The 11689-nt window shown below is 44.3% G+C and overlaps 1 protein-coding gene across 1 annotated transcript; it reads left to right on the top strand.

Moving 5' to 3' along the window:
• Nucleotides 1-297: 297 nt before the first annotated feature.
• LOC124029859 (ELAV-like protein 3) lies at nt 298-10619 on the top strand (the record flags this gene model as incomplete). The annotated part of the gene is made up of 4 exons (XM_046341426.1): nt 298-743; nt 7690-7909; nt 8084-8187; nt 10466-10619. Coding segments are annotated over exons 1-4 (496 nt in total), but the record flags the coding sequence as incomplete, so codon positions are not given.
• Between the last annotated feature and the right edge of the window lie 1070 nt (nt 10620-11689).

Here is an 11689-nt window from a genome sequence, read left to right as displayed (position 1 = left end):
GTCTTCTGCTGCACCCATCTGTTCTGATAGTGCAGGTGGAGCCTCTATTCACTCAGCTCTGCATGTGTGTGTGGAGAGGGGGAGGCAGGAAGAAAGCAGGGAGAAGGAGGGAGTGAAGGGATGGATGGAGGGGGGGGGGGCAGTGAGATGGGAGGAGAAAGGGGGGGGGGGCTCTGGTGATCTCTCCTGAAGGGGATAATGGGAGAGGAGCGCATTGCAATGGCTGCGGTGTAGTACCCTCCCTGCACAATTAGCCAATCAGGAGCGCGCTCTGCCAGCCAGAAGGACGCATAAAAGAAGAACATTGCAGCAGAGGCACAGAAGGAGACTGCAAGAGGAGCTGGGAATATTACACACAGAACACAGCCGAACCACAACACCCTCCCCTGGACACACCCTGCTGGGGATCACTGCTTCTCTTTTTTCTGAACCGTCGCCCACGCCACTCGGAGAGAAAGCTCTCCCTCATCATCATCCTGAAGAAAACCCCTTTCTCCTCATTTTCACCCTACAGAGGACACCTACCAATCTCCAAGGGCTGAGATTCCCCTGGTGAACATTGTCTTTTTTCCTTTTTTCTTTTTTTTTCCCTTTTGGATTTGGACACGGCCTCTCCACAGTAAATACACAGGCCAGCTAATATAAAGACCACAGATCATAGTATTGACTCAACCTACGGCTTGAAGACCTGTGAAACGAAGAAGGACCTAGATCACTCTCATTGTATGTCAAGAATGGTTACTGTACGTATATGCCTCATTTTTCTCTTCTATTTGCAAGGATGGTGGATGTTGTAGCAGCAGCATGCATTGCATAGGCTACATTCTGGAGCGCAGACCCTTTGTTTTCCACTTGATTGTATTGTACACAAACATATATACATGAATGCATACAGCCCTATGTATATATACACATATTATATGATATATGATACAATGTGGTATCTTTGATAGGCTAGCTAGCTATAATACTGGTATAAACAAACACACATGTATTACACACAATATTTGTAAGCTATAGTGGCCTAAATAGGCTTATACTACTGCTCACGCGGTTATGGGATATTTTCTTGACAAGATTAACGATCGATGCTGGCAATTAGTAATGTCATGCTGAGGGATGCGCCACGGCTGCCTGCGCGAGGCTCCATCCCTGCCTGCATCTTCGACGCTGGAGAGCAAAATGCTTTATTCTGCCATTTTATAGAGGACGATATATTTGCTTATCATAGGCCCACTAGGCTATATCAAAATCAATGGCTGCATTATTTGTATACACATTTTTCGATAAGGGCGTAGGGGGCAGAGGGTGCTGAGGCCGCGTGCGGCTGCTGCTGCTGAGCGGCGTAGAGAGTGGTGGGGGGAGGAATGTCTTTCTCCGCCTGCCCTGCCTGGCACAGCACATGGATGCTTTCTGAGACAAAACATGATGCCTCGGAGGCTGAGGGCCCATCGAGAGCAAGGCAAAGAAAAAGGGTCGAGTCACTCAGTGAGGGGGGGGGGATTACGGATACATTGGTTTGGATTGAATCAGGCAAGTCAAAATTCCTAAGGGTTCTTGTTGCGATGCAACGGAGTAAATGGGATGGAAATTTCAGAGGCCGCGAAACGAGGGATGGCGACTAGAGTTTTCTTTTTTTACGAGCCCATTTTTACCCATCCATCATAACACTTTTTTTTTTTAAACTAGCGCCCATTTGAATCACGCCTGTTAAAGGGTTTATGTAGCCTTAGCAGCGTTAAATTAGCCTAGCTCATAGCCGACGGCCGAATTGGGCGTGCCTCTGCTGGACTCGAGCGCGTAATGATGGCACGCGCTGGCTATTGGTCTCAAAGCTTTCATCTCCAAACATCCTCTTGACTTAATGACGCTGCCTCCAATTTATTCCTGTCAGCAGGTGGAATGATTTACCGTTGTGTTGTTCTCATGGTTTAGTAAATCCGGCGTGCAAGGAGCAAGCTAAATATATCAAATGTGATTAAATAACTAATTTCTATGCTCTATATTTATGCTTTATATAAAATGCTATATATTTATCAGGTAGGCTTTGTGCCTATGTTCTATCGACTTAATTTACATATTTTAATGACAGGTGCAGGTAGAACCACATTTTCTCTTTTAAACAATAGGCTGCTACAATATCCAAAGGGATATAATAATTTGTTGCAACCAAAAACACAAATACGGCCATTTATAAATTATATGCATTATAGGCCAACATAAATTATCGAATGACCATTCCATGGGACTTGGTAGCCTACTGCGATGGTCGTGTAGGCCCAAAATAAAATCTAGTAGCCTACATAATATAGCACGAGCACGACCATGTTTATAAACTGAAGAGCAGACTTATTTTGCAAGTCCTAAATCTTTGAGATCATAATAATGCAATTATTTCAATCGATAGCCCACTTGATAATTACCTAGACCTATAGCCTCAGTATGTTTCAGCTGTCCTTATTGAATAGTAGCCCATTTCTATTTCATCAGTGTTTGCCCGTGGAGCTGGGCTAACAGGCAGGCCCAGAGCCCAGTCAGCGTCATGCACGTAGGCCTATAGCTCCTGTCCACATGTTCCGCAGTCCTCCGTGAGCATTGCCTGTACCGCAGTGCCAAGCAAATAAAACAGTTGAGTCAGATAACCTTCCCAGGGCGCTTCCGCGATTCAAGGACAAGGACAGTAGGCCACCAAGTGTAAACGAGCCTAAATAGAACTGACGCTATGAGTTTATAATATAAGATGTATCCTGTATTGACATGTATTGTCAAATGATTTCGTCTAGAAAATCAATCCAACAATGGAGTATGACTGGAAGGCAAAATCAGGTTTAGCCTAAATAGATTTGGATTTATTTTGAAATACTCTAGATTTACTTCAAGATAGGGAACTGAAATAGACTCGTAGGCCTACATAAGAATAAGAGACCTCAATTGCCATGTTGTCACGAAAGTCATGCATGGTATAACCAAGCCTACTACTGTCCCCGTAAATTGAAGTAATTGACAGCCATGGTCGTGGAAATAATACAGCAACAAAGAAAATATCTACTAAACTGAGCGAAGATCATTTTGTAGGCCGAATTTGATTTTTCCCTCTTAATATGTCCTAAAAATATATGTTGTACATTATTATTGTTATTATTATTATTATTAGGCGTATGATTGACTTACTGGAGCGAAAGGATGTTGGAAATTGTGGCGTTCATTGTTCCCGGAGCGTCCTGCAGCCCCTGGCCATGACACAAAGCGCTACTGTTTACATTAATATTCATAGAGCTGCCATAGTCTCTGCGCGCGAGAAGAGGAGGAACGGGTGGCTCTTTTGTTTGGTTATTTCAATACCTTTATTCAGCAAAAAGGCGCTAGGGTTTGTGAATTCCTACAGAGCGCACATGTCTTGTTTTCACAAAATAAGGGAAAGGGGTAGACGATGTTGTGTAATATAAATGCGAACATTTTTAAATGCGTGAAAAGAATCGAATGAAACATTTTGAAATGTCACAGAAAAGGCTCGATGGCTTGGACAATGCATTCTGGCCTCAAACGGAATCGCCTGAAAGCCACTCCCTACTTCAGCACTCTGGATAGCGCCCCTGGTTTCGACGAAAGCTACACACACAAACACACTCACAGGGAATTTGCAACATGGCTTATGTCTGTGTCATAAAATGCATTGACAAACGGGGAAATTATTTTAAAACATCACATTTTTCCTAATATAACACTGAAAGAAAACGATATATATAGACCTATTAAAAATGAGTGTTAGTGCAGAGCATTAGTTACTGACTGTATGAAGGCTAAGGTTGTGAGTGTTGGGCTGTGACTTGTGTTGTCCTGTTGTTTTACAGCTGCCACCATGATCCCTTTAAGCTGCAGAGAGTGTGGCTAATGCCTTTTGTTTAGGATAATCCTGTAATCTGTGTTATTTAGAAGGCCCATTTACAACCCCAGCCTAGAATCCACTTGCGATTCAGGCCTTCCAAAAGAATGATTGATGTATATTTTAAAAACCAGGATGAGAAAGAGAAAAAAAGCATTGAAAATCGAGGCCTTTCTCTTGAAGCTAAACCGTAGTTTAGTGAATCCCCTGTCTTTGGTGGTTCCATGAAATTAGATTTTTCAAATGTATTTTTCAAGTTACTCAAATGAGACTAATGCACTACCATTTTAGGCGGGTTGTATTGTGGTACAACGGTGTCTGCAATAGGGGTTTACTGATGAAAAAGAGAAGCCAACAACTCCTAAATAACATGAAATATTCAGAACCTATTATTTTCTGATGGTGTTGTTGCCAACAGGAAATAACCTTTTTGACAAGTCCCTTTTTAGAATGTAGAGAGCAGTCTTGACTCCAATGTATGGACCTGTGTTTGATTCCCATTAGTACACTTAGGAACAATGAGGCCTTAGCATGAGAATCTCAGTTCCATCTGAACGCAGTCTTCTGGCTGATACAACCACAGTGATTTCCGTAAAGGGTAATCACATCACATGCTTTGACCTTTATCGGGACATGACAAAAGCTGGCCCGAATACTGTATGTGGCAGACTGCTGCTTTTCCTCTTAGGACAGGTCTTCATCTTCCACTTGTAGGAAAGCAACAGCAGTCGTGTATATAGACAAGGAGAAAGACCATTTGAAGAAGACCACGCTGCCAGTATCTGTATTTATAATAATAATATATGCCATTTAGCAGACGCTTTTATCCAAAGCGACTTACAGTCATGTGTGCATACATTCTACGTATGGGTGGTCCCGGGGATCGAACCCACTACCCTGGCGTTACAAGCGCCATGCTCTACCAACTGAGCTACAGAAGGACATTTGGGTCATGTAATGTTGCTGTGTTTTGTAATTGAGCATTGTCAAGGTGGTCTGTGTGCTGTGCTCACTCCACTCGTCAGGCAGAGAGAGGAGAGGAGGTAGGGCTCTGGGCTCTTGTTTGCGTGCGAGTCTGGGTCCATGTGTAGGCGATGCTGATGATGCAGTCCATTAAATATTAAGGGAGATCTCTCAGGTCCCAGAAATAGAAAAAGAAAGGCACATCTAGTGCCGGGACAAGGAGAAGAAGAGCTGGCCCAACCAACAGCAGAAATCTGAAAGTGTTGGGGGTGGTGTGTTTAATGCGTTTGTGTATGGTTACTCTCTTTGTTGTCATTCATCATGATTAGCAACAGAATTCATTAACAAAATTAGCCTATCAGAGGTGGGCTGGTTGGGCCTTTATCTATGACCTGATGGGTAATTGCCTACATCCTTGCCATATCAGTACTTGGATATTGTTATTGATGTAGTTGATATTTTCCACTAATTTCTTTGTAAAGGCTAACATGTTCTGATGAAAATTACGACTTGTTCTATTTGTAGCATCCTAAAAGCACTCTATTCTGTTTTTGTCATCCTCCTGCTTTTTGGCATGGAGATGTCAGGGTGATGTTAGATGTTGCTTGTGTCAGCCAGTCTCTCCCTCTGTGTCTCTGTGGCCAGTCTGAGCCTGGGAATTATATAACTTTAGAACTTGTCACTGTGGATGCCTGGACTGCCACACTGAGGTCTATTTCAGTTGACAAGTCAAATTTGCTGGGATTTAGTGTCTTTCTGCAAAGGGCTGTAATATTTGGTCCGTTCTGTGGTAAATTCAGAAAATATTCATATTTCTATTCGTTTCGGACTTGTGTGTGTTACATCTATTTATCATACCCATGTGGACTATTTGTTCTTTACCATTATGCATGAAGGATGATCTTTTAACTGGGTATTGTAGAACCTTCTGTCCATGTTCTGTTCCAGTGCAGTTCATAGATCAGCAGATCATACTGCTCTAGTCGAGACCAAAGAAGCCCATAACATGTGTACTGTATGATGGATGGCTAGTCTACTTTGCAGCAGCTCTCATGTGCTGCTTAGCTATGTGTGTTTGCAGTGTTTTATTTTTAGGCTGTCATAACTCACTCCCTTTCCCTTTCCCGCTTCCTCTCCCTCTGATGTTCTCTCCCTGTCAATGTCAATTTGACTTAAATATATTCTCTGCTTCCGCAAAGCCATCGAATATTAATACATGGAGAAAAACAATATCTGCCCAACAGAGATGGATTATTTCATTCACTCTGCCTCTATCTTTCTGTCCGCGCGCGCACACGCACGCACGCACGCACACACACACAACCAAAAGTCAGCCAGCCATTAGCGACAGTCTTGAAGCCGCTGTTACCTGGGCAACATGGTTCAAGGTACAGCTCAAGGCAGAAATCAGGTTAGCAGGAGGAGAGAGAGAGACAGAGAGAGAGCGAGACAGAGAGGGGCATGAGCACGGAGGGGGGAAACAAGATGGGGGACACTAAGAGCTACAACAGGGCTTGGGGAATATCATCAAAGCAATGAATGCTTTTAGAGTAATATGTCCATAGCAAGGGAAAAGGAACACTATTCTGTCTCCTCCATTAAGTTGAATGGATAAACATCAAAAGTAAACCCTGCCACGCAAAAGGGAAAATGATATAACCAAAACAACAGACAAACAGTAGTAAAGCTGCTGGTAATATTGTACCTTCCTCAAATAATTCTAGAAGCTTAGGCTACACTGTGAGACCTACTGGAGCTTTGGCGGTAGATGCCTTATAACACCCACCAGTCAGAGAGCTGCAGTCACCATGCCAGCCAGGCTCACAGATACCAGCTTGAATAATGGTACTTATTTAAACCACACTTCCCAGGTACACTATACCAGGAAATGGAACAGGGAGCCAAAATATTTGTATCAGTTTGTGTTGAGCCCAGGAGGCCAGTAGTACAGGGAGGACATATTTGTACTAGCTTGTTTACACAGTATGTCAAAAGACAGTTATATTCGAGACAGAATGGTGAAAAGGAGGAGCGGATGAATGGAATAGATGGAGGAAGAGAGGGAGGGAAAAGGAGAGATAGCGGGAAGTTTAGTTTTTGACCAGCACACACAGCTGTTCCATGAAGACAATCCCCTGTGGGTCAAATGAAGCAACATGGTGTACTCCAGAGCAACACACAATGACACCAACACACCTCTAGTGGGCACAAATACACACTCACTCACTCCATCCACTCGCACAAACAAGTTTGAGTCGGAGTCACAAAACACTCACTTACAAAAGAAGGTGAGCACACTAAAAGCCCAAATGTATTTTGGGGGTTGAAACGTTCCATGTGGCTACATGACAGCCTTCCGAGACGTTAGGCCTGAGCAGATTAGACAATGTCACTTTCTCTTTTGTCTGCCATGTCAACCTCCCCGTCCCAACGCCCACTGCCCCACCTGCCCCACCACCAATACCTAGGACCCTGTAATGATGTAATGCTGTTTGACCCTGTGGATGGACGGATGGAGGCTGGGGGATGGGAGGAGGAAACGGGGAAAAAGGACTGTGACATCTGCAGGGCCAGAGGCAGCGAGAGAGAGAAAGAGCGGGGGAGGAGGGGGGGGGGTAGAGAGGGGTCTGTGTGTAGCCGACTGCTATCCCTGCCTCGCATCCTTCCACCCCCTCAGCTGATGTCTGACCTCTTCCATAGCTGACAATGACAGAGCGGACATTCATTCAATGAGCCTATATTAAAGGCCTACTAACAACAGCCCACCATTACTCTACTGTGGTGTTATTACTGCGGATGTATATTATTTGTACACAGGGTTCTATATTCTTCCTTTTCCTCAGCAGATAATCAGCACCATGGAAACCCAGGTGTCCAACGGTCCGAGCGGAACCAGCCTGCCTAACGGGCCAGTCATCAGCACCAACGGTGCCACAGACGACAGCAAGACCAACCTAATCGTCAACTACCTGCCTCAGAACATGACCCAGGAGGAATTCAAGAGCCTGTTCGGTAGCATTGGAGAGATCGAATCCTGCAAACTGGTCCGAGACAAGATTACAGGTATTCATGATGCTTCAGCAGGTACAGTTGATGAATAGACAGACAAACCAAATCTATTTCTAGTTGGAGGATAACAAATAATCACATACAGCATATGTACCTGTTGGTACAGTTATTTTGGTGCAAAAGCAGTTTCTAAAGGACCATTATCGATATCTGTTTTCAACGATTTAGGCCAGAGTTTGGGCTATGGGTTCGTAAACTATGTGGATCCCAATGACGCAGACAAGGCCATCAACACTCTCAACGGTCTCAAACTGCAGACCAAAACAATTAAGGTAAGAGCACCTGTCCTTCCTGCTTTTCAACCTGCGCCACTCTCCATCTTCACTGCTTCAATACGCTGCGGAAGACCAGGAGAAAGGCAGGGAGCAACTCAAAGAAAGGGAGGTGGCGAGAGAGGCAGAGAGAGGCAGAGAGAGGTAGAGAGAGGCAGAGAGAGGCAGAGAGAGGCAGAGAGAGGCAGACGTGACAAGAGGGGAAGGAGGAAAAAACAGGAGGGGTCGCAGGAACAAAGGAAGTGAGCAGAACAAGAAATGAGAGAGGGAGAGTGGAGAGAGGGAGAGTGGAGGTCAGAAAGCAAGGGGCTAGCAGCATGCAGAGGTGATTGTGATGGAAATGTAATCAGGGAGTCTCACTGTGGGGCACGGGGGTCAGTTCAGGCTCCCCCATCTGCCTCCAATCTGGCCTAATTAGGGGGCTTCTTTGTCCCCAAAATGGATGGGGGGTGGGAGGGGGAGGAGGTGAGGGGGGCAGATTAAACACTACTCCATCCGTCCCTCCGGCCCCCCTCCTCCCACCTGATCAAAGTAGATCATAGATTGGGATAAAGCGCAGGCTTAGTTCAAATCAGACTTCTGAAAGACGGGCAGAGAGAGTCAACAGCATCAGGAGCTGGGTTGGGCTGTTGGAGTTATACAGACAGGTGGCAATCATATTGTTAATCATTATTTCAGTTATGTTACTGCAAAAATACACATATATTGTATTTAGGGGGCAATAATAACATTATTACTACTGTTAGTAATATGATATCAAAATAATTGGGCCGATATAAATGCCAGAAAATGTATACATTTTGTGGTTGTTATTGCTATTGTTGTTAATGTTGTTATTACAATTGTTAAAATATATAAATATATTTATATTATCAGGAGGGCTATTTTGAAAATCAATGAATATTATACAGCCATAAAACAATGACCAAGTAAATGTCATATTTCCACCAAAGCATTGTGAGATGGCGGGAGGGGGCAGGAGGAGTAAAGGGTAGGGAGTAGCTTGGGGAGCAGAATGCCAATGGCAGGATTAGAGGCCATATGGGCTGTAGGCACCATCTGTACTGTGGGAGAGAAAGGGAGAGGGTTAATTATAGGGAAGCCTCCGCTACCCCTCTCCCATTCTCTAGCACCCCCAATCACTGCATCACACACCCTGTCCACGCGCACTCTACCCAATACTGAAGTCCTGCACACTCACTGCACCATTTACAATGAGGAAAACTTTACTCTCTACACTCAATGGGTCAAATACATCCATTGGCTATGTGTTATGCGAGGCATGATAATACTCGATATTGTCTGGACATGTCAATCTAAATGTTCACTGTCACTAGAAATGTCCCATATTTATATCTAAAATACATTCATTCAAGTTATACTGTACTTGTATATGCGAGTATGTGTTTATATAATAAGGAGTGAATGTTTTTGTGAGTTGATAGTCGGGGATGCTGTCTTGTGATCTATTTATATTGTTTGCTGGTTGCCAGTGGAGCTGTTCTCCCTCGAGGCTGGAAACAAAGGAAAGAGGCAGGACATGGAGGGGAGATCAGCTTATCTCTGGCAACACTCGCTCCCTCTCCCTCCATCCGAAACAAACAGGCAGACCACTCACAACCATGCACTGACTCTCACTATCTATCATACTCTCTCACTGGCTTTCATACACGCCAACGCATGAATATGTAGACATTTTCATAATCAATCTAAGTCACACTATAGTCTCACCATAGAATACTAATGTTAACTTTGCACAATGGTGGACACAATCAGTCACAAAGCGTTCCAAAAAACAGTCACACACATTGACAAAAAAGACGAGTGAAATGAATATTCATGCACGGCTACAAGGCCAGCAGCATACCACCCTGCATCCCACTGCTGACTTGTTGCTGAAGCCCCTGGTCTAAAAGAAATATCCCAATTCCCCAAGGCGGTGACTAGGGACATTGCCGTGTAAAGTGCTGTCTTTTGGATGGGATGTTAAACGGGTGTCCTGACTCTCTGTGGTCACTAAAAGATCCCATGGCACTTATTGTAAGAGTCGGGGTGTTAACCCTGGTAATCTGGCCCTCATAATGTCACCTAATCATCCCCAGTTTAAAATTGGATCATTCATCTATTCCCCTAGGTTGTTGCTGTAAATGAGAATGTGTTCTCACTCAACTTACCTGGGTAAATAAAAAAATGACTATATGGTTTTATGTGCAATAACGATATGGGAAACCTTTGATTTGATATCAGTATTAAAATGTGTTTCTTTGATGTGCTGTAGGTATCGTACGCCCGTCCCAGTTCAGCATCTATCCGTGATGCCAACCTGTATGTGAGCGGTCTGCCTAAGACCATGACCCAGAAGGACATGGAGCAGCTGTTCTCCCAGTACGGACGCATCATCACCTCCCGCATCCTGGTGGACCAGGTTACAGGTACAGCCTTAACTCACTTCTGGCACAACTGACCCCTACTCTAACCCACCATTAGCCTATTCTAACGTACCCCTGACCTACTCTAACATACACCAGACCTACCTTAACTCTACTCTAACGTACCCCTGACCTACCCTAACTCTAGTTTAACCTACCTCTGACCTACCATAACTCTAGTCTAATGTACCAATGATTTACCCTAAATCTAATCTCACATACCCCTGACCTACCATAACTCTAGTCTAATGTACCCCTGACCTACCATAACTCTAATCTAACGTACCCCTGACCTACCCTAACTCTACTCTAACATATCCCTGACCTACCCTAACTCTAATCTAACGTACCCCTGACCTACCCTAACTCTACTCTAACGTACCCCTGACCTACCCTAACTCTACTCTAACATACCCCTGCCTGCCTACTCTAACTCTAGTCTAACATACCCCTGACCTATCCTAACTCTAGTCTAACATACCCCTGTCCTACCCTAACTCTACTCTAACATACCCCTGACCTACCCTAACTCTACTCTAACATACCCCTGTCCTACCCTAACTCTACTCTAACATACCCATGACCTACTCTAACTCTAACTCTAGTCTAACATACCCCTGACCTACCATAACTCTACTCTAACATACCCCTGACTTACCATGACTCTACTCTAACATACCCCTGACTTACCATGACTCTACTCTAACAAACCCCTGACCTACTCTAACTCTAGTCTAACATATCCCTGACCTACCCTAACTCGAGTCTAATCTACCCCTGACCTACCCTAACTCTTCTCTAACATACCCCTGACCTACCATAACTCTACACTAACATACCACTGACTTACCATAACTCTAGTCTAACGTACCCCTGACCTACCATAACTCTAGTCTAACGTATCCCTGACCTACCCTAACTCTAGTCTAACGTACCCCTGACCAACCCTAACTCTAGTCTAACGTACCCCTGACCTACCCTAACTCTAGTGTAACGTACCCCTGACCAACCCTAACTCTACTCTAACTTTCCCCTGACCTACACTAACTCTAGCCTAATGTACACCTTATCTA

This window comes from Oncorhynchus gorbuscha, unplaced genomic scaffold (genome assembly GCF_021184085.1).
Source record: "Oncorhynchus gorbuscha isolate QuinsamMale2020 ecotype Even-year unplaced genomic scaffold, OgorEven_v1.0 Un_scaffold_7944, whole genome shotgun sequence".
NCBI lineage: Eukaryota > Metazoa > Chordata > Actinopteri > Salmoniformes > Salmonidae > Oncorhynchus > Oncorhynchus gorbuscha.
The sequence above is the reverse complement of the archived record's forward strand: the minus strand, read 5'-3'. Positions and strand labels throughout refer to the sequence as shown.